The sequence below is a fragment of the Cladophialophora bantiana genome (genome assembly GCF_000835475.1).
Source record: "Cladophialophora bantiana CBS 173.52 unplaced genomic scaffold supercont1.10, whole genome shotgun sequence".
In the NCBI taxonomy this organism is placed as follows: domain Eukaryota; kingdom Fungi; phylum Ascomycota; class Eurotiomycetes; order Chaetothyriales; family Herpotrichiellaceae; genus Cladophialophora; species Cladophialophora bantiana.
The window spans coordinates 71,310-93,940 of record NW_015971584.1 but is presented as its reverse complement, the minus strand read 5'-3'; the positions used below and the strand labels follow the sequence as shown (position 1 = coordinate 93,940).

The 22,631-nt window shown below is 52.8% G+C and overlaps 6 protein-coding genes across 6 annotated transcripts; 2 read left to right on the top strand and 4 right to left on the bottom strand.

Annotated features, from left to right (window-relative positions):
- Nucleotides 1-805: 805 nt before the first annotated feature.
- Nucleotides 806-2,070, top strand: Z519_06941 (uncharacterized protein; the record flags this gene model as incomplete). Its single annotated transcript, XM_016764678.1, has 4 exons — nucleotides 806-902; nucleotides 1,009-1,541; nucleotides 1,640-1,711; nucleotides 1,786-2,070. The coding sequence occupies 4 exons, from the start codon at nucleotides 806-808 to the stop codon at nucleotides 2,068-2,070; spliced, it is 987 nt and encodes a 328-aa protein (XP_016618628.1).
- A 319-nt stretch (nucleotides 2,071-2,389) lies between these two features.
- Nucleotides 2,390-4,310, bottom strand: Z519_06940 (uncharacterized protein; the record flags this gene model as incomplete). Its single annotated transcript, XM_016764677.1, has 4 exons — nucleotides 2,390-3,219; nucleotides 3,413-3,724; nucleotides 3,806-3,937; nucleotides 4,022-4,310. 4 exons carry the CDS (start codon nucleotides 4,308-4,310, stop codon nucleotides 2,390-2,392), a joined length of 1,563 nt encoding a protein of 520 aa, XP_016618627.1.
- A 930-nt stretch (nucleotides 4,311-5,240) lies between these two features.
- Z519_06939 (uncharacterized protein) lies at nucleotides 5,241-6,853 on the bottom strand (the record flags this gene model as incomplete). The annotated part of the gene is made up of 4 exons (XM_016764676.1): nucleotides 5,241-6,073; nucleotides 6,118-6,292; nucleotides 6,453-6,559; nucleotides 6,604-6,853. The coding sequence occupies 4 exons, from the start codon at nucleotides 6,851-6,853 to the stop codon at nucleotides 5,241-5,243; spliced, it is 1,365 nt and encodes a 454-aa protein (XP_016618626.1).
- A 911-nt stretch (nucleotides 6,854-7,764) lies between these two features.
- On the top strand, nucleotides 7,765-9,666 carry Z519_06938 (uncharacterized protein; the record flags this gene model as incomplete). Its single annotated transcript, XM_016764675.1, has 3 exons — nucleotides 7,765-7,971; nucleotides 8,020-8,487; nucleotides 8,542-9,666. The coding sequence occupies 3 exons, from the start codon at nucleotides 7,765-7,767 to the stop codon at nucleotides 9,664-9,666; spliced, it is 1,800 nt and encodes a 599-aa protein (XP_016618625.1).
- A 2,739-nt stretch (nucleotides 9,667-12,405) lies between these two features.
- On the bottom strand, nucleotides 12,406-14,044 carry Z519_06937 (uncharacterized protein; the record flags this gene model as incomplete). Its single annotated transcript, XM_016764674.1, has 4 exons — nucleotides 12,406-13,485; nucleotides 13,545-13,828; nucleotides 13,888-13,932; nucleotides 13,990-14,044. The coding sequence occupies 4 exons, from the start codon at nucleotides 14,042-14,044 to the stop codon at nucleotides 12,406-12,408; spliced, it is 1,464 nt and encodes a 487-aa protein (XP_016618624.1).
- Nucleotides 14,045-14,987: 943 nt separating this feature from the next.
- Nucleotides 14,988-17,476, bottom strand: Z519_06936 (uncharacterized protein; the record flags this gene model as incomplete). Its single annotated transcript, XM_016764673.1, has 2 exons — nucleotides 14,988-16,366; nucleotides 16,522-17,476. 2 exons carry the CDS (start codon nucleotides 17,474-17,476, stop codon nucleotides 14,988-14,990), a joined length of 2,334 nt encoding a protein of 777 aa, XP_016618623.1.
- Nucleotides 17,477-22,631: the final 5,155 nt, after the last annotated feature.

Genomic DNA, 22,631 nt, shown 5'->3' with positions numbered 1-22,631 from the left:
GAGGCCAGACTTGGAAGTGCGTGGGTGAACTGGAAACCGTTCTGATGGCCTCTGCCTCGCTCTATATACTCTGGAGCCCAAGAAGCTTTTGCTCGCGGTGGATCCGCGACGAGGACCTACCTTGAGAGGACCTCTAGGCGATTGGTCGAGACAGATGGTTCATGCGAGCTTGTTAGAGCTTCTCGCACATAGACTTCGCAGCCTGGCTTCGAACCACAAGCCAACACTCGCTACATTATTCCCTCGCCTTGTGACTTTTGAATTGCAGAGTTTCTCTGGACGACCCGGGTACACGTGGAGGTAGACGCGGGCAATATTCATTCTCGACAGGTTCAACTGCTTGAACTGCCAACACTCGCAGTGCACTCGGTGTGGAACCGGGAATGGAAGGCGCCCCTTTGGTCGACAAGTTACCATCCTGTGGGAGCAGAATAACTAGCGAGACTATAGAGGAATGACAGGCATCGAGTAAACTTTAACAGCCTTCTTTCTGCCCCTGCCAAGAGCCATATCAGTCTTGGCACCATGAGGTAATTGGGACATTCAGCCTTGGCTGCCGAGGCACATCAGGCTGCATGCAATGTCTCGCCCGACAAATTCTGGGGAAAAGGAGGCCGAATAATATTAGTGATCCGTCTAAAGTCCTTGGGAACAACATGGCGTGCTCATCTTCTCAACCCCCCTCACATACGGCCATAACCATGTCACCTCCATGTGTATATGTATCTCTTCCCACCTGTTGAAATCCGGAAGGCTCGTATGTTTGGGAGTATAGGTGGTTAAAAAACAAACGCGAAGTTTCAAGATGAATCCCGACAACAAGGAGGTCTGCTTGATCATCGGTGCGTCACGGGGCATAGGCCGCCAGGTTGCCATTGACCTCGCGAAACACGGCTACTTCGGTGAGTTGCTATCTTTGGGGACCCCTGACCCATTCTCCTTCGAGATGTCACAGTAAAAACAGCATTGTAATCACCCATCGATCCGGCTTCGCCTAACGCTCTTCAGTCGTCGTCGCCGCCAAAACCACGTCCGACGCCAGCGCCATCCCAGCCTTGTTGTTCCCGCCGGACCCGAACTCTTCAGAGTCTACCATCAACACCGTCGCCCGCGAGATCACCGAGGCCGGCGGCTCCGCGCTCGCCTTGCCCGTGGACGTGCGCGACGTGGACAACGTCAAGGACCTGGTCGACGAAGTGGTCCGACGGCTGGGCCGACTGGACGTGCTGATCTACAACTCGGGCGCGATCTGGTGGTCGGCGGTGGAGACGACACCCGTGAAGCGGTTCATGCTGCTCCAGCAGGTCAATCCGCAGGGGCTGTACGCGGCCGTGTCGGCCGCGTTGCCGCATTTCGGAAAGCAGGGCTGGAAGGGACGCATCATTGTGGTGTCACCGCCCATATATTCGCGCTTCTTCCGTGGCAAGACCGCCTACGCGATTGGCAAGGTCGGCATGAGCGTCTTGACAAAGGGTCTTGCGATGGACTTCGTGAGGCAGGGTCGCAAGGACATGGCCATCACGAGCATCTGGCCTGCCGTGGTATGTTCCTGCTTTTGCATTTTGTCTACCACCCCAAGCCACGAGAGGAAAGCAAATGGAATTTAAGCTTCGACTGACTCGTGGCACGCGGTTTCCAGTCCATCGAATCGGCAGCGACCCAAGAATCGGTGAAACGCGACCCAGAGCTCCTCAAGGACTTGAGAAAGCCCGTAAGTTCTAGTTCCCACTCCCCCCTCCGTCACTCCCTCCTTAGTATTTACACTCACCTCCCCACCCGCCACAGACAATCTACTCAGACGCCATCCTCGCAATGCTCCAATCGCCCGCCGAGGAAGTCAACGGCCTGCTCGACCTGGACGAGGACTTCCTGCGCAAGAAGGGCGTGACGGACTTCTCGCGCTTCAGCCTCGTGCCGGATGCCGAGCGGCCGCCCCGCCGCATCATGCCCGCCCGCTTCCCTGTCTTGGAGGTCGCGGAGCAGGACGACGAGGGCCGGAGGGTCGATAGTGTTGTTTTGCGCCAGGGGAGGGAGAAGAGTGTCGCCGCTGGTGGCGGGAGTAAATTGTAGCATAGACTCGTGGCGTGCGTCCAGAAGTGGATTTGGATTTGCATGGTTGACGGTACGTGTCGGATCATATCATAGGCCCCGAGCCTCCAGGCATTGGGGAGGGAAGGGAAGGGATGTGCATGCGCGGGACGGGTGTGTGGGTGCGAAGGAAAGCAGCAAGCTGTCAGTACTCAGATATGCTCGACGACTGGAATACTCGGTGGATAATCAAAAAGTCAACTGCATCTTTTACCACATAGGTGGGAAGTAATAGATAGCAAGGAGGCAGCTACCTAGGTAAGCTAACCCGCCCAGCTCTAAACTCATACGACTTCCTATCCTACTCAGCAGCATCCACGAGCCTACTCACGTCCGTATGGTAGGCGCTCAACATCATGTCCCTGGCCTTCTCGAGGCTGAGCCCGTCGATCCGCCGCTGGATCTCCCTCTGGCTGCGTCGCACCTGTTCCGCCACGTCACTCCACTCCATCACCATCCTCTTCTCCTCAACAAGACGGGTACAGCTAGTAGCAACCAGCTTGCCTGCTCGCTTCCGCACCACGCCGTCGACGATGACGTGCTCGATGTCCGCGGCCCCGCTGAAGCGCACGATCGCCACGACGGGATCATATTCGGCCGCGCTCAACATGCCCACGCTGCGCTCTGCGTCGAAGATAAGCAGGTCGGCCTTCTTGCCCGGGCGGATGCTTCCGATCTCATGCTCGAGGCCGAGGCATCTCGCGCCCCGGATCGTGGCCAGGTTGAACACTTCCTCTGATGTGCCCGTGACGTTTCTGGACGGATACTTCCCTTCGGCGAGGATATGGGCGTTCTTCTCCACCCGGGTGAGCTGCAGCAGCATGCGCGCTTGCTCGGGGATGGAAGACGAGTCGTTGCTGTGGCAGTCGACGCCGAGAGAGACGTTCGCGGTTCGCGACTGCTTCAGCGCCGGGTCCAGCGCGACAGGGTAGGACATGCCCATTTGGGCCTCCGTACCCGGTGTACTTGAGATCGGGGTTCCGGTTGATGCGAGGATGGAGAGGTCCTCCTGCGGTAAACCGTTGCAGTGCGAGAGGAGCAGGAAAGGCATGGTAGGTGCTGTGTCCGTCGGTGGATAAGACGTGCGGAGGAGGCTGTACGATTGAAACTTAGGTATAGGTGATTGGAGACCTGGAGATCTGAAGTCAGCCACGGTTAACACGAAGGGGAGGAGGAGCTTTGAGTCAACGCATCAGAGAACATCTGTCTTCGATGATGCTCTCTCTGGTCAAAGTACAGGAAAGAAAGTGACGGCCACCAGCCATATCGCGGACTGGAAGTGGCAGGCCCGTGACATCCAGCCAAATTGGAAGCAGAGACTCACCCATAAAGGCATTGCAGCCAACATGAGTAGTCAGAAGTCTTAGTCCGCTTTCCCTCATCTTCCCGAAGATGCTCAGGATCATCTCTTGAGGAAGGAACCAGAAATCAAACCCCATGCCAATCTCCACCGTTGCGGCAGGTCGATTGTTATGTTTCTCGGCCAGCTCCGCCAGCTGCGAGAGTGCCCATTCTGGAAGGAGGTCTGGGTCCGGGATGCACTGAGATTGATCCCACTTGGACATGCGCATGGGAATGGAGTATCCGAAGATGGCGCGGATGCCTGAGTCCAGAGTTGCGTTGAGTGCCGAAGTGGCTGTCTCGCAGGGTAATGTACTCAGCCATCTTGCTCTCTGGGCAGAAGACCACGGCTAGGTTATGCACAGGACTCACTCACCATGGCCAGGTGTATAAGCGCAATGAGCATGGTCCAAGACAGTCGTGGTGCCTGCATGGATCGCCTCGAGACAACCTGACAATTGGCCCCAGTACATGTCCTCCGGAGTATATGCGTAGGACATCATATTGCCTGTAAATTTTCTAGCTCATCAGAAACCGCCGTACAAGACGACGGCCTTCGACCCGGACAAACGACAGAGTGCATGGATCCTACCAGAATACATGTACGCGACCAACCCCTGCTCGGCATGTCTTCCCTTCAGCTGAGTCTGCCAGAGATGATGATGCGTGTCCACGAAACCAGGGGAGATGATCTTCCCCTTACATTCTATCACTTCCGTGTCGCTGTTCGGAGGCGAGATGTCCTTCCCAATGTCAGCAATGACACCATCACGAACGAGAAGATCAGTGTCCCGGAGGGGAACGACACGGTCATATTCGTCATGTATGAGCACGGTGCCACCTTGTAGGAGGATTGACGATGAAGGACGCGTCGCGGACATTCTTAGCCTTTAGGTCCCGGTCTTAGGATGATGGAGGCTGTCAGTGAAGAGACGAGGTGCCGGTGAACTTATTTATAGACGGGGGAATCGGTCATTTTCATCGGACCAAATGCATTACACCCGTTTATATCCGTCTACTCTGTTATGCACTCGATGTTCCTCACCTGTGGTCTTCGCGGCAACGAATGGACGTTGCCAGATCGAGGTCCCCTTTCTTGTGAAGGTGGCGAAATAAAAAAATGTCTCCGCGTCGTCGGACGAACGTTCTCTCCATCTGCCTCTGCGATGTCAGCGAAAACTTTATTTCCTGGTCATGGTCGGTCGGTTCACTGTTATCCCAGCCCTTGAGGTTCCTACGAGACGAGGTCCGTAGAGGACGCAAAGCAGATGAACGCTGAGGCGTGATGAATGAACGTGATAGATGATGCTGTCTCCACGGCCTGCCCGGCAAGCATGGACTCGAGATGCTGCCACACCTGTATGTATGTATGTATGTATGTATGTATGTATGTATGTATGTATGTATATAAAGTCTCTGCCTCCGCCGGTAGAGGGAGGAGGCATTCACGGTCCAGGCATAGTTGGCAAGTACATACATAACAGGACAATCTGAGCCCCTCAATTTAATCTCCTTGTAGTTGATCTGTCCACAAAGTTGGTTCGCCCTGCGTTTGTATGAGCCTTCGCATGTGGTCGATTCTAGAAGAATCCCAGTCCACACTTAAAGCATTGCTTTTGACTACCGAGCATCGGTGATTCCAGCGATGTCTGACATCGATTTCTTGGTGTTTTCTTGAAGTCGACTGAGGACCTCACTTAGCATTTCGACACTAGTCTTATGTCAAGGAATACTTTGCTACTATTGAACTAGCCCCGGAATTCTGCCCATTCAGAAAACTATTCCTAACAGTAGATGAGTGGTGCTGATACCTAGAATCGAACAAGTAATTTGAAACCAGTTTCTCTAAGTCTTGCAACAAGGACAAAGGCCGTACCAACAATACAAAACACACCAGCAAAGATTTTAGGACCTATCCAACCAGAATGATCAAGAATTGCACCGTTGATTGGATTTGTGGTCAAACCAGCGATTGAAGCAACAAAAAAGACAATGCCTGAACGAAAACCAATCTCCGGTATTGGAGAGATTTGCATGACCATGGGAGTGATGAGAGAAGCGTAAGCGCCAGAGAAAAACCCAAAGAGAGCAGCGAATGCGATGAGGGTTGCGTTGGTGTTGTGAGGAAGCCAAAGAACCAGTATCCAGATGCCAGTCGCGGTGCAGACGAAGATGAAGATGTTGTATCGACCGAGTTTATCGCCGAGAAATCCAGATAGTAAACGACCGAACAATGAACCAGCATTGAGGATGGGTACCAAGTATTGAGCCAGGTCGGTACTCATACCAGCACTGAGTGCCTGAAGAGGAAGATAGTTGATGGGAATGTAGAAGCCAAAGCTGAATATGCAGAACCCTGTAAGCAAGAGGACGAACGGAATCTCGGTCAAGGGTTTGATCAATTCTGCTCCGGTGACTTTGTGAGGTCGAGGAGGATAATAAGGACGTATGGTGAGGTTGGCAATGATGAGCAGGAACAGGATGAGAAAAGCGCAGATGCGCATTGTCCAGCCGAATCCGACTTGAGGGATGAGTCTAGAAACCATGATGGGAAACACAACACCGCCGATACTGGAACCAGTAAAGGCAATTCCCAAAGCAGCTCCGCGTTTCCGATTGAACCAACCACCGGCACAGTTGACGGCTGGAAGAGTTAGTGGAGTACAGGACAGATACCGAGAGACATACATGGTTGGAAGATTGCTGATACACCAAGGGCAGAACAAACTCCTTGAGCAAGGAGGATCTGATAGTAATCGCTGCCCAGACTGGTCATCATGATACCAAAGACATGCAGAAAACTGCCACCGATGAGCAGCCAACGTGGGCCATAGTGATCGTACAGGGCACCGACAAAAGGACCCTGAGAGAAGTTAGCAAGCGCCATGACTGAGTGTGCCATCTGCGTGAGCCATATCTACATGTCTGTCACATCGATAGATGTCACGCATCGCGTCGACAGTTTATTGGCCGTGCCGAGACTCACGTAAAATATGCAACGTGTACTACGAGGATAGACGTACCATGCTCATCATTAAGAAAAATTGTAAGGATGGAATCCATGAAATGGTACTTGCAGAGTAACCTTGGAGCAAGGAATTCTGATAATACTCTTGAAAGACACCAACACCTAACCAAGTTAGTGATGCACCATGTAAAGAAGGGCAAACGTACTGCTTAGCCAACCAAAACTACAAAATGCAGTACACCAAAGTCCAAGGATGACACCCCATGCAACAAGGCCACCATCTGGAGCATCACTACCCCATTGAGGAGCAGGTTGTACAGCCTTCTTGGGATCAGGACCATTGGAATTGATATAGTCGGTGTCTCCATTCTGATCTTTCATCTGATCCATATCGGAAGTGCCTGTATATATTGACTGGGTTCCATCCAGTGAGGGATCCCGTTTGAGGTCCGACATTACGTCAGGTCGAGGAAACAGTATTGCAGGTTTTGCTGGAGCTGGACAAGCTTGTTGGAGATGGAAAGATTGCTGAAAGTGAAGTTTTCTAGAGTTGGAACTGGCTTGCCGTCTCTGAAGAACGTGCTGCAAAAGGAATATCAAACGGGATTCAAGTCATGTCGACGTCGCGACCATGCTGAGGTGCACATCAAAATTCGAAGCGCACCCCATTATATATACTCGACTCGGAGAGGTATGAGACCCGATGACCGAGAAGTGTCCATGTCCGAGGGAGTAAAATGAACACTGTTCATTCTTTGTTTGCTTGTCAACACAAAGGAGGTCGGTTGATTGTTGTCATGGAGCCCAAGGGGCTCGATCGTAAAAGAGCTGCAATTAAGGCCGAGCCGACCAGTGGGGGCTGTCCAAGATTCGGCGTCAAGAAATGTTCGGCGTTATTACTTACGCCCCGACGTTTCCTCCTTGTTTCGACTTCGCAAGTAACGACTGACCGTCTCGCTGTACGCACCGTGAGAGATGCTTGTCCAGGCGATGTAGCCTCGCGGTGTGGTGTGGCGGTTTCAGCGACGAATCCGCACAATTGCAGGACGATTCTGACCAGGCTGCAGACGATTGGTGACGACTGCAGACGATTCAAACGACAACCTAGTGACAAGCCGGGGATTCGCGACCGACTCAAAATGTCGTCAGTACTAGGCATTACAACTCCTAGCAATGCATCAAGATCTGAAAGCGAAGGGGAAAGGGAAACATCAACCAACCGATCCAATCCAAGATCATGTTACGATTGTCATCGTAGAAAGGTCCGATGTGATAAAAAAGAACCATGCTCACCATGTCGAAGACTTGGTAAAGCTTGCAGTTATCCGCCCTTGGGACCAAGAATAAGAAGAACCAAAAAAGCCATCATGACAGATGTGGCAACACGCCTTGCAAGACTTGAAAAGTCACTTGCTCAAGCACAACAGCAACAACCAACACCGGAAATAACAGAACCAAATCGAAAACCATCACGATCCAACTTCAATGGTCGATCAAGAGAAGACATTCTTGTGCAAAAAGGCTCATCAAGTCAATACTTCAACGAAGTCTTCTTGTCACGCGTTATCGAAGAGGTAAGCGGTGAGAGATTTGCATGTAACATTCAAGTCTGACTGGCACAGGAACACAATGTCGAATCAGCCTTGATGACACCTCCTATGGAATCACCTCATCCAGCCAGATCTCTCTCAATCAATGCCCTGGGAATCCTTTCATCACCTTCACCATCGGCACTACCATCTCACTATCATCCACCCAAGCAGACGGCCGTGAAGCTGTGGACAATATACATAAACAATGTGGAGGGTTGCTCAGGCTTGAAGCTCCTCCACATTCCAACCGACGAGATCAAAATGTATTCAATCGTCGATGACCCGGCTACGGCATCGCTAGATGATCTGGCATTGAACTTTGCCATCTACTTTGCGGCCATATCTACGCTTGACGATGACGAAGCTCAAGTTACCCTGGGACAAGACAAACAATCACTTCTACTTCGATTCAAAATTGGAGTAGAGCAATCCTTCGCTCATGGAGACTTTTTGAATTCTCCAACCGTGACTGGACTTCAGGCTTTGGCAATCTACCTGGTAAGCTGCCTGTTAACTTTGGTGCCTTGCCACTGCTGATGACAAACTCTGCAGTCTGCCCTTCGAGTACACAATTGTGGAAAAGGAATATGGATCTTGGACGGCCTTGCAATCCGGGTAGCACATGCACTGGGATTACACCGCGACGGTAAAGGATTGGGTCTTTCACCATTTCAATCAGAAATACGCCGACGACTTTGGTGGCACTTACTCAGTCGAGATATTCGAGCAGGAGAGGATTATGGTCTGGAAAACACGAGCAGCCTGTTACTGACGTCGGACGTCGGACTTCCCGCAAATATCGATGACACAGACATTTCTCCGGTTATGCAACAACCTCCCGAACCCAAGGTGGGATGGACGGCAATGACCTTCTCATTAATCAACATTGACCTTGCCAAGACCGTGCAGAAATTATCAACACTTGCAGCATCATCATCACCATCATCACCTCCCCGTGAAGAGATCAGGGCACAAATCATGAAGGAATGCAAGATACGCATGGAGAATTGGCTATCGTACTGCAATCTCGTCATACCTCAACATCGTTTGGCCCTGTTTTGTTCTCGGTTTGCGTTTCGGAAACTTGATTTTACAACGAGGCTGCAGTGGGATCTGCTGCGAAATACTGATCCTCGAGCCAACTTTGCGACGGAAGCAAACCTGGTAGAAGCACTGGATCTCATCTTTCCCAGGATCAACGATGACGATCTGTTGAAGCAATACGCATGGGCCGGAAAGGTTTATCCACAGTATCATGTCACGATGTATGTGCTGTGGCATCTTTGTGTTCAACCCGAAGGCCCCAACGCGGACCGAGCATGGCAGGCGATAGAAAGATCATTCTCTGACGGCATGAGGGACGACTCTGCAACCCGGCTTGGTTCGAAATCATCAGTGTTGGCGGCTCTCAGGGCAAAGGCCATGCTAATAAGGCAAAGGATACGAGAACGTAATGCAGGAGTGAGCACCGGAGAACATCCATCGGCGGTCGCCGAGGACCAATTCCTGGATGACGGCCGATTTAGGGACGGCGGATTCGACGGCGACGGGTTTCCTGCACAACTACTTGGAGATGCCGGCGTTGATGAGCTTGGAGTTGATCGCAGCGAAGATGGATGGTTAAACTGGGGGGCACTGGTCCAGAGCTTTCAGCTGAACAGCCCAGAGACCTTCTAGAGATAGGTTCAGCAGCGTCGACGGAAGGATTTGCCACTACCGCAACATCTGCGGACGCGTGGAGACTGGACATCGCCAATAGCACAGAGCAGACAAACCCGCGCCATCCGAAGACCGCTGCAAGCATGAATGGCACAGGTTGGAATACGAGACCAAGGAGCCAGGCGTCGATAACGGCACCGGTCTGAGCTACAACCCAGGCATGAGCCGATGATGAAAACACCACGAGCGGTCTTGCCCAAGACGCCATGTACGTTGCTGAATCCACCGCATGGCAGTCATTTCCACCTCTAGCGGGCACATTATGCCGGCGGGATAATCGTCATAGTTGAGTTCCTTCTGAACATTTTCGTGGGAGAGAAATCCGGTGAATCATCGGCGTAGTGCGGCCGAGATCAGGTTGCGTGAGATTGTCATGCATGCTGGATTCTCTACCTGGCTAACTATCTGAAGGGGAGAGAGAGAGGTCTCGACGCGTGCTAAATAGCCTTCGGCTGCCAGGCCCGCGGGACTCGCGTCAGGGCTATGGAGGAAGGGGGAGCCCTGACAGGGATCGAGACCACCACAGCAGCCTGGCGGTTTAGCACACCAAAACCAACTGTGACGTACTCCGGAGTACAGCAGGCCTAGCATGTGGGAATTGTTCGCTATAGAGAGTTTCAAGCATAACTGAAAGCAAGATTATGGTTAGAGGGCAGGGCTGTGGCGATCGACAAACTACGTGAAGTGGTCGATACGGCAGGCCAAACCACCCCACAATAATTAAGGGATGGCACCACTGCCGCTTTTAGAGAAGTAGGGTTAAGTATCGCTAACTCTGGAAGGTTGAGCGGGGCCGTGGTTATATTAGTAGGTTAATTAAGGTGAAAGCATGACTGGAAGACGAGAGCAGTGGTCCATGGTCTAGATACACTCACTGCATTACCATGTAAGTGTGTGGACGGACAGTCCAGTGTCCACCGTCGCCAATATAATACTGTATGCCCTTCACATACATTCCCAATGTGGCATGTATATTCCCCATCCATACATATCTTTTTGGGGGGTTTAAACCCACCCATTCTCCTTTCAGTCATTGATTCGTTCATTTGCTCTCTGGCCTATAGAAATCACCCATTCCTACGCGACGTCGCATCGCTCCCAAAAGTTGTAAGCAGGCAAAGCGAGCACGACAAGCCCTCAAGCCACAGCACCACTACCTACCACGACGGCTTACCGGTGGTAGGTGCAGGGTGCAGCCTCGCCTAACGGCATCGAACGGCCAAAACGAGACATAGCTTCGTCTCCTCCTCTACCGCTTTTCCAAGCCGCTTCCTCAACCAATACTTATTAGTACCTACCTACTTACAGTACCTTCAACGCGTACCCAACCAATCCCTAGTAGCTAATAACCCTAGCTATTAGTGCCTGCTCGCCCTACGACTGTATCTAGTCCGTACAAGGCAAGTGATCTCACTCCTCCAGGATCGGCTATGCAATGTAATGCACCTCTGGGCGACTCTGCCTCGTGTCTGCTACTTAGTCAACGCGCTCGGTATAAATAATCACAAGTAAGGCGGCACCACCACCACCGCCGCCCGGGAGGGAAGGATGTGTGTACTTCTGTGCGCATGTAGGGCGGGCGGTGAACGAGGAGGGTATCCATGCATGCATGCCCCGTCGATCCCGCATGCACTCTTAGGAGCGACCGCACGATCTTCCATGATCCCTGCTCTGCTCTGCTCTGCTCTTCTCTGATGGGCCTGGCCTGGCCTGACAGGAACGGGTACCCTCCCCCTCCCCTCTCTCGTGCGCGTCTCTCTCCCTTGGACGTACAGTACACTAGAACAAGCAACGAACTGAGTGCTGACTACAGCCTATCTCCGACCCCTTCCCCCTTCCCCCTTCCCCCTTTCCCGTAGGCCCCTAGGCCCTTCCTTCCCTCGGCTTCACAGACAAAACTCCCTTGTTACGTACTTCGGCGCTGTCCGCCCACCTCTGCGAGTCAGCCTCGTTCACTGGTCTGAGTTAGTCACAAAGCATTCATCCATCCCGATGGAGCGAAATCTTTAAGGGAGTCCAGCAGGGGAGTCGCAGGGATTGCAGGCCCGCGATCCTCCTTTCGCTGTAGGAGTTGGTACAAGTCCATGAATGGGACCTTCCCCCGTTTATCACACCTTGTTGGCAAACAGTTGCTGCGCTGTAGACTGTACAAGATGGGCGTCTGGGCATGGATGCTGAGAAAAGACAGCGAAAAACAGGACAAATCCCACAATCAGGTTCAATCGCCTAGCTTTCGGCCTTTGATCTACATCCCCTGTCCACTTGTCGTCGTCCCTTCCACTAATGCAACAAACATCTGGGATCCTGGACCTGGTGTCATTGATACTAGCGTTGTTTCGTGACCGGTTCGTGCGTAACTCATCGCTGCTCCCATGGCAACGTGTCAGGCGTCCCACCGAAACCCCAAGCCAAAAGACCATTCGGGAGAAAAGCCACTATGCCACTCTGAGCAACACCTCGACCTGATTCGGATTGTCTCCGACAAAAAGAATCTGCGCCTTGCCATGTCGCGTTCCGTGGGCTATGCCATGAGGTGATTTTGCCCTCCTCGAGGTCGTCTGATACTCCGTCGGCAGTGGTAAGTGTCGAGTTTGACGGGCGGCGAAATTGCGCCTCAGGGTTTGTGTCTCTCCTGAAGTTGGGCTGTCGGGTCGTTTCAATTGCTCAATTCGCCCTCCTCCGCTTACGTGACTGAGCCTATCCGCCTTTGCGTTGAGAGTAGGTTGATCCTTCGAAATCGGTTCCCATGATGTCTCTGCCTCCGGGTCCTGTAAAGCCCGCGTCGCCTTCATCCCACATACCATCCCCTTGACCCAAACCTCCTGTCTTCTTCTTCTGGTGCGGCCTGACCTCTAGCCCAGCATTGATGACTTGCAACCGAATCAATTTCATACGGGCCTCACGGACAAATGAGTCCACCATGGCTAGCGCAGCTTGCTGGGCCTCAGCACGAGGATTGTGTTCGACAGCTTCCAGGACTCCATGTTCCATGTCGATTCGGGCACCGAGTCGGCCGTCTTGGATCAGAGAAACAATCTCATTGAGGAAGTCTTGTCCTGCTGTGGCTGACCCCGCCGCCTTATTCGGCATTGCAGCGATCCCAAACATCCGCTCCATGCTATCCAAGGTGACTTTGCTGAAAGGCTGAAAGTATTGAATGATGCTTTTCGTCCGGATTTTCTTGTAAATGTCTGAGACGAGAGGTTGGAGATAGATGTCCAGGAGATAATCCGCGCGGTAAGATTCGAGTATCTCCAAACATTGGCTGTACTTGCTTGCACAAAAGAAGCTGATGGCCCGGCGGATGTGAGGCTCCAGTTCGAGGAAATTGCGAAAATTGCTGTTTTCCAATACTTTGGTCTGCAGATCCGAACGCGACATAGACGCCAACGCACAGAGGCCACCGTAGACGGCGACATCGTTGCTCGTAAGCACATCACTGTAGCTCTCTCCCAAGCTGGGGTCAGTATTGAGGAAGCTTGTGGCGGCTTCTCGGTACTCAAAATTGGACATCTGCTGAAGACCCAAGGCTGCTTGTATTTTTGGTTGGTTCCTAGCCATGTCCTCTGGCTTGAGTTGAATGTTCTTAACCTTGAGTACCTGAGACTGGACAGCAAGCCAATTTCGCTGCTCGATCGCGACGGCAATGATTCGGAATGCGGTGGATGTGATATGAGCAGTGGTGGTGCAGTAGTCTCGCATCCGGGAATAGGCTTTGACTGCATTGTTCAAATCCCCAATGGTGTAGTAATGGGTACCCAGATCTTCATTTCCCATCTAGGGGGAAAAAGTTAGTGGGCCTTCCTGTTGTTCGGCATTTTTTACACCCAACTCACTCGGATGCTCTCCTTGATCAGGTTATTCTTATATCCTTTCAATTCATTTTCCAAGCGGGCGGTTTCGGCATTGTTCTTCTTTTCTTGCTGAGAGGCCCATACTGGGTCCAGCAAGTTGTCGAGATTCTTACTCTTTGACACCCGCTGCAGCAGTGCCACAGCTTCGACATAGTTCCGGACATCACTGCCTTTCTTCGCCTCGAGCAGGGCCATTCGGGCGGCCTCCTCTGCCAGGACTGTAGAACATGACGCGATCAGGTGAAGTCGCCGAAACACGGTTCGACCTGTGAGACCGGAGATCAGGACAGCTCAAGGTAGGTTGTCAGAGTTCAACATGACAGACCTCTGTAGTTTGAGATGTACGCGGCAAGATCGAATTTTGGAGTTTCTATGATCCAAGTTGTTAGTTCGACCCCAGGCATATGAAGAAAAGACCTTGGCATACCGTGGACCTCGACGCCATAATTGTACAGGTCGGGCTGCGGCACCTCGTTCGCCATATCGTGGGTGGGTGCCGCGCTTGCGGCCGCGGCCAAAGGTTTGCTTCAGCTACAGCTTCGATTTTTGGCTTCGATGTGACGTTTCGATAATGGCAAGCAAGAAGATGCAAGGATAGTAAGATCGCATGTAAGGATGTTTCGGCACCTATCGTCCTTTAAATTAAAGTCACTTGCTGAAGACAAAGTGATGTTAGGCGCACTCTGCCTCCACCATGTCGATGACGGAAAGCTTGGCGCGGCATGCGGTGTCAACTACTCAGTGCACAAGTACTCAGTATGAATACTCCGTAGCCCGTTAACCCCTAGGCGAAGTTACTGCCCGCAATGCCTGGCGCTTGAGGTCACCAGGTTGGCCCCCGGCGCCCCCCAGACTACCAACCTTGGAGGTTATGAGGGGCACCTCAGAGGCCCCCTCCAGCAAGAGCCTCACTCTCTCGCGTGGCTCCCGGAACACTCTCGACACAATACTTGAAATGAATCAAATGTTTGATCAATAAAATCTCCATTGCAATTCTGTAGCGCTCAGCGCTTCCTGGTTTGCCTTTTCAAGGTATCATCTATCTTACACAAGTTTTTCGTCAACCTAAGAAGCTTCAAGTGACGGGTATCTCTTGCCGAGTTCAAGAGTTTCTCCTCCACATATCATCAAAAGTCATTCCAAATACCCACAAAGTGGTTTCCCAATATCCCCATGTATTCATCAGAAGCATAGCCAACTTTTTGGGGGCTGCTTCAACCTGGCCAGAGAAATTTCATGTCCACATTTGCATTGCTGCATGCTCGTTGCGAGCTTCATTGATCTCGAAAAGACATTATGAAGGTAAAAAACAAAAACAGGAATCTCCTCCTAGGCCAAGGACCGACGAGTCGAGATCACTTTCTCCATATCCGAATCGCTCAAAACACGCCATTAATACAGGAAAAAGGTTCAACAGCAAACGAATCAGGCCATGAGGGTATTGAGGTCGAAACCTTGGCCACCATCCTCTGGTGTCGGAATCCACGGACCCTTCTCTTCGGCTGTGGCGTTGTGCAAAGCCTCAGCTCGTTTGAGGGTCTCGATGTCGAGGTCGGTGACATAGCTCTTGCAATCGGCCAGCGGCAGCCGAACCTCAAATTCATTGTGCAGCATCATGTCGTCTTTCCATAGGCGCCGCGGGCCGTCATAAACGCAAAGCACGCGCTTCTTCATGCGCATCTTCTCAGCGGACATGCCCCAGGACGGCGGATAGTGCTTTCTCTTCTTGCGGCCTTTGCCGGCGAGAGCCACTCCGCCTTTGGACCATGTCATGCCTTTCTTCGAAGACTTGCCAGGTTTGGAGACACCGCCCCCGATGATTGCTCGTGCCGATGCAGGGGCTTTGTGGGATTTGAGTGCGCCTTTGCCAGATCGGCTATTGAATGACGGGTCATCGTCCTCATCATCGTCTTCGTCGTCTTCGTCGTCCTCGTCATCTTCATCGTCAAAGCTGGTGGGAGCATCCTCCGTCTTGATCATGTGGCGATCCAGAGTTTCTTGGACGTCCTTGTCGTTGCTAATTTGTGAGAGATGCTGGACATTTACAGCCTCTGAGGGCTCCTCTTGTTGCACCACACGCAGCACGCAGTCATCAAGATGCTCGTAAAAGTCTTGAGCGTTGTTGAATGTTGCCGAACAGGTGGAGCACTTGCCTGTGGCATCTTGGCAGTAGCTGGAGAGCTTTCGGTTGTTCGCCGATGGGCTGCGCTTTCGGCTGTTGGGTGGTGTCTGCTCGACGCCGTGGACCGAAGTCAAGTGTCGCTTAAAGACGTCGGCTCGGTTAAAGCTCTTCTCGGCCGGAGAGCCTGAACCTGGGCAAAATCCGCAGACCATGGTACCTTTGTAATGGGTCAAGGTGTGCCGATTCTTGTCGTACTTGCGTGCGAATCCTTTCTGATTGTATTCGCAGGTCAAGATAGGACACTTCTCCGGCCGTTCGGCTTGGTGTGTCAACATATGAGCCTTCAAGTCCTTGAAGACTTTTCCGCATTCAGGATGTGGGCATCGGCCCTTGTCTCGGCCATCATCATCGATTTCCGAGGCCGGGCTTGGATGTGAAACAGCAGACACGTAGGACGCGAGGGAAGGTCGTCGGCTCATATAGTGCTGCTGTTGATAGTAGCCGGTGTTTGTGATGGGCTCAGAGAATTGAGTAGCAGGATAAACGCCGTATGGTTGAGGTGATGGAGCCGGTGAGCCAGAGGGAGATGTGGTGGTGAAGGAGTGCAGGCTGGGTGCGAAGACCCCATGGTCAGCAAAGACCGCGTCGCCATATGGTCTGGAAGCGTGGATCAAGGACGGATCTGCAGACAAGCCTCGTCAGTATGGTTTTTTCCCTTGAGCATCGTAACAGCGATGTGTGCGGTCATGAAGGGAAGCCACCGGGAAAAGAGGAACAAGGCAACTGAACAAGGACATGAGAAAAATGGGCAAGGAAAGACAGGCGGAAGAGACGAACAGGATGTTTCCAGCGGGGCCATGAAATTACCGCTGCTCTGGGCAAAGAAATGAGACTGAAAACGGCTGGCGTGATGCTGTTGTTGTTGCTGCGGTGCGGCAGGCGCGTCATGGGGGAGCACATGAGGGTGAAAAGAGGGAGCTGTCTGCGAGCGCGACGTTGGGGGAAAGCTTCTCGCCTTCACTGGCGAAATAGCAAAAAACTGTCTGGGACATGCTGAAGCAGGTGTGGTGGGCGATTTGAAGGTTGGCGTTCCCCGAGTTTGCTCGGTTGCAGGGGACAGGGTAGCAGTGGAAAACACCGATTGGGAAGCGACAGAAGGCGCAGTGGACACGCCTCGATCAAAGAAAGTACTGATGGACAGTGACTCGGGCGAAGCAGGAATAGATGATGAAAGTGGCTGCCCGGATTGGGCTTGGAGAATGTCACCGGTCTCTGGTCGCGGATGAGAAGAGGAAAGATCTGCACACTCACCCACAAAACTGTCGGGGAGCTTTTCGTGGCTCCCCAATGACAGCTCGGCTTCCATGGAAGTTCCCAGGACATCTTGCGAAAAGGCCTCGTGATTGACGATAGCAGGCATGACGCCCAATCCAAAGGAAGAAACCGTGCGGTCAATTCCATCTTGACATGGGATGGCGTGGGACGGGCCCGAGTATGGAGAACCGACCGTCGAGGACGAGGCGCTGGGGATTGATGGTGCCGAACCCGAAGAAATCAGAGCGGGCGGTAGATCCTGAAATGGCGGCATCTCTTGCTTGAGGGCTTGCATGGGAGCCGTCGCAAACATGGACGGGTTGTCAAAGAACGAGTATGGGAGAGGGTGGAAGTTGATCATGGGTTCTGTCGAGTCGTAGGTATCCATGGTCAGGCTGGGGAAGGGCGCTTGAATGCTCTGCTCGAAGTCGTACGCTGGGTCAAACTGTTGACGACGAGAATGCTCGAGAGCGAGCATTGTATAGGATGGGGGAAGGGGGGACTGTGGTCAGCGCGCCTGCATGAGCTGGAGAAGACGAGAAATATGTCCTTGGTCGATAACTCTGAGGCTTATGGAGGATCTCGTTAGGAATGCGCAAGCAGGGGCCGAAGAAGGCGTGTTAATGGGAGTGTTCTAGGTCCTTTGAATTGTGAGGCTCCGGAAGCGATATCGATAAAGCGCCGGCGAATACGAATTTTCAAGGCCTAGATGCTCCTGGGGTCGGGAGGGCGTTTTTCTTCTCTCTGCCTTTCTGACAAACAAAGAGCGAGTTGGTGAGGCTTGCTGGGAGAGTGCCGATCAATACTGGAAGGAGTAAAGACGGGGGTTGCGGGAAGGGGGGGAAGGGACCGAGCGGGCGCGTTCGAGGGTTCTCGGCTTGGATGGTTGGTGTTTGGTGTTTGGTGTTGCCTCAGGCAGATTGAGACTTGCACCGACGACGAGGTGTCCGAAGGTCTCAAGGCAACGAACGAAGGGAGAGGGTGAGGGAGGAATTTTTGTGCAAGTTGATCTCAGGCTGGAAGATGGGGGGCGAAATCGTGAGATATAGTCGTTTGGAATATCTGTACAAGCATGATGAACTAGCTTAGGGAACAAGAAGGGTCTTACCGAAAGCAGGGTCCCTGTCGCTTTCAGATGAGCCAAAGTCTCTCAAAGATCAGTTTCTGGACGGTTAGCCCTATGGCTTGGGCATGGACCGGGGCCCGAGCAGGGAGGGGATTATGGGGACCAGGGCCTCACCGTGAGTCCGTGACGCTTCGGAGGCTAAAGACACAGGGGTGTCGCGGTGTGGCAGAGATGGGTGGATGGGGTGGATGGGTGGCTGTAACACCAAATACACCCAGGAGAGAGTGTCACGCTAGCAAGCTAATGCATGTGCTAGTAAGCTAGCTTTCGGGGAGGCCTAAGCAGGAAGAAGCAGCAGGATGGCACATGAAGCAGAAAGGTCCGCACGGGTCCCGTCAAGACTTGCTCAGAGAGAGGCATGATTGTTTGACAGATTGGCAAATGGGGCTATCCGGATGGGGATGAGAGTTGAATGATGATGCAAGAATAGGAGAGTAAAGCGATCATGTGTCTGTCAGCGAGGCGAGTGAATGAGAGAGTTGAGTGCAAGGAAGTAACATTCATCAGGCCGGAAGTTTGTGTTTTTCCGGCTCCCGGCCCTTTCTCTTCTCTCTCATTCTTCGCTGCTTCGCTGCCTCGTACGTCGCTTTTGGGGGCTCAGTGCAAAAGTACCCATGGTCCCATTGGCCGGCTACCTATTTTGGTGAAAGAAGGGTCACAGTTTGGAGTAGCAGTACTTGTTACATCAGGACTCGGCACAGTAATAGGTAGAATCTCAGATTCTTAGATTCTGACCAGAGGGTACCCTGTTCTTTGGTAGCAATCGTTAGCACCAGAGGGGTACTGGCTATAGGTAGACCAATGCCCCCCAAGCCCAAGCCCCTCTCTCGTGTCGTCTTTTTTCGTTGTTGGCGGGACTGAGTTCCCGTCAATCCCGTCAAATTGTCAGTCAGTGGTGACGGCACACCCAGGGCTGTGATACAAAGTCAAAAGGGAGGCCACAGGAGCCCAAGGGTGCCAGAGGGTAGGGATTAGGCTGGAGATGCTGGATTGGGAAGGAGTGGATTCCTCATGAACCCCAGACCCGAGCCATGTGATTGAGCACAGGCTGCTTGGCTCGGCCGCTTTGAGCAATGAGTCGCCAAACAGATGAACAGAGCCAGACAAGAAGGAAAGCGCAGACGCAAGAGTGGGGAGGGACTTTTGCACTAAGCGGCGCTGGCCCTTGCTGGGCCCCTCACTGCAATCCCTGAACGCTTTCTCTGCCAGGCCATAGCGTGGTAATTTACACCGTAATACCGAGTCGACTAGGCGACCCCGATGCGATTGGCGCCATCGTGCAGATGCGGTCTGCTGGGCCCGTGCGAAACGTGGTCTGCAAGCGTGCCCCCACCAGTCCCAACCGATCTGAGATTCTTCATTGGCTGTAGTGGCTCGGAGTGCCCAGCCCGAGCCCTTTGGCAATGGCGCAGCGTCCTTTTAGTGGCGCTGCAGTCTCCTGTGACTGGCCATCTGAAGCCTGAGCCACATCTGCTGCTATTTATTCACCGCCCCGAGGGGAAGAGTCGCAAGGACTTGTTAACTCGCGGCCGTGAGGCTGTGGCGGCTTGATACATGCTGCACAACATCTGGCTTGGTCACCGACTTCTGGCGAGGCGTTGCTGTAACGCTCCTGGATCTCTTTCATCATTTGACGCGAATGCTAAAGTCATTCGTCGAGTGACCGTGGTGACTGCTCCGGCCGCCCAAACTACCAATTCTATTCCTCCATCTGCTACACACCGTCGCCCGGGCCCCCCTTGTTCGTTTCCTGGTGGTTCAGGATGACGGCATGTACTTGGTATGGTACCTGAACCAGAGACACGAGGCAGACACACTCTCGTGATTGCATGTGCGATTCAAATTTTGACATGCCCCTCTTCCATGAGAAAAAAACACGAGTGATGGACCGACCGGTGGGGGTCATCAGGTCCCTTAGTCAGACAGGTAAGTATTACATGTTCGAGTAAGAGCAAGAGCAAGAGCTACAGACGACTCGGGACATTGATTCAACTATTCTCGCGACGTGTAGAAACAAATTTCGAGTTTCAAGAACGGCTAATGATTACCTAGCTGTCGCCCAACTATTGCTTGGGGGTGGGCTCGAAACCTCCTAGGCGCGGGCGTGGGCTGGGCTTGGGCTTGGGATAGTGGATTGCAATTGCTGGCGGTTTGGAGCCGCCTCGAAACCAAACCAAGCCCCCCCGCATCCCGAGAACGAGGAAAGAGGCAAACAAGAGGACAGACTCCTGGCTTCGTAAAGGTCATCGGCGACTCGTCAAAAGGACAATCCTCCCCTTCGGTGATCCTCGTCAAAGCTCATTGTCCCTTTCGACCCTCGCTTGCAATTTTCTGGCCTATGCGGAGGGCCTCTTGCTCCCTGCATTGCTGTTACCGCCCATCCATCACCCGCAATCGACGACATTCTCCCCTTTTACTCATACATATTACAGATCAATGACTCGAAAACATCTGGGTAATTTGCCCAATATCCACCAGGTTGCACCCTGCACTCAGACGGGTAACTGAACCATGCATGTTTTGTATCATCTCCTTTTTTTTTTCGGTTCCTTTGCTGACTGTCCGGCTGCGTGCTGTGTTTACCACCACCCACCCGTGTTGCCGATGCTGGCCCCCAAATCTCTCTCTGTCTTCCTCGTGAGTTTGAGGCCTTTCGACGATGAACCCCCCCTGATAGGGCTGAAGATTCTGAATAATAATCGCCCCCCACCCAGCTTTAAGTGGCTTTCTTTGGTGACGATGGCTTTCTGCTTACATATCATCTGAAGTACTGAGTACAGTGTTTCCGTCCGGGTCCTCACGTCCATACTCGGTGCTTGGAGAGTCCCTTGGCTCTCGCGACTCTCCGTAGGTAAGGGGTCCGGAGGAGTTACTATGGATATCCATCCCACCCATTGCCAGTGCACATGCCACAGCCTAAATATTTGTATGGGCGCGCCGAATTTCCTTTCCCAGCGACAGCAGCAGCGTCACCAGCACCAAAGAAGAATTAAACCTTTGGCATCCCTCCCCTCGCCGTCCCCCTCGTCGCCCTCCCACCCATCCAATGCAGTCACTCCATCCCTGCAACTTTCCCGGAAGCCGCAGGCCTGCAGCTATGGCCCTGGCCATGATCGGTTGGGTTGCGTCTTTCCAGCGCGGCCGCCGCCCAATCCGCGCCCGTGGCCTCAACTTTGAGTACCTCGTAGTCGGTTCTAGCCCATGCACCCCTCTTCGCCAGCCAAAAAGAAAAGATGTTCTGGGCATCGTCTGGCATACAACATTGACCGTGATGCTGGCGAGCGGTCTGTCGTTGCCCTTGCTACTGCCCGCCCCACTGTTTTTCGTCAATCTCTGCCCCCTCATTGCTCCCATGTCGTCTGTATCGATGTGCCAGACCGCCTCCCCTTGCCTTGCCTTGCCTTGCCTTCCCGGTTACAATCCAGCAAACTCTTCTAGTGCGCCAGATAGATACCCATTCATACATTGCACGCGGGAAGGTGTTTTTCCCTTTCCCTATCGTATTTTCCCCAGCCTTGGGGAGGATCCGCCGCAATCCGAGAGCCTTTTCCCACCCCCCAAAACCCTATGCAAGCTTGTACCGTTATTTCCTACCACTGCTACATCTACTACTAGTCTTGCGGCACGCAACTAACAAAGGGGGCAAACAAGGTCTGGAAACTTTGTTGCACCGAATAACAATAACGATAACAACCTTTTCCGTTCTCGAAATTCTCTTTATTTTGGTGCCCCCGGCCATGAATTTCCTGGTTTGGAAGTTGCTATTTTCCCCATCTTCCATCTTTTCTCGATTCCCATTTCATTTCACGCGTTGTGGGCTTTTGGGTTCCCGCCCCTTCTCTCCTCTCGCCCTCCACGGCGGGGAGACGATATCATCGCTCTTCCCCCTGGCTTTTTTACTTCTCCAACAGCCTTCGACACATGTACATAACTAGCTAATACGGTCCAGCGGCCTTGCTCTTTGCTACGTACTTATCAAATCGAATGGGCTCCGACCGACAGGGTCTAGATCCCTAGACAGAAGGCCGCGTGTGCGCGGACCATACAGACTATTCCACGTCGGGACGTCGGAATACATGGAAAGCAAGAGCAAGCGCACGCGCAGGAAACACGTTTATTGTTCTTGCTTGCCTGCTTGATTGATTGATCTGCTGATTGATTTTGCCGGATTGCTTCGTTAGTTGCTTGACTTGCTTGCTCACTCACTTTGATAGCCGAACCCAAGAACTCAGTCGAGGCTGGCTGGCCATCTGCAGATCCTCCCACACCTTCAGGACAGGCTTGCAGCAGCCCGAAGCCAAACAGATCAGAGGCCGCCAAGCGCATAATGCCGAAAGCGGACGCGAGCCGAGCTTCAACGGGCCATGGATACAACTGAATTGAGAAAGACGAGGAGCGAAGGCCCGGGGACTGGCGCCGATGCGTTGGTCTAGCTTGCCTTCCGCGTATCAAAACCTCGAATTCCCAAAGCCAAAGCTAAAGCAGACGAGCCAGAAGCACCATCACA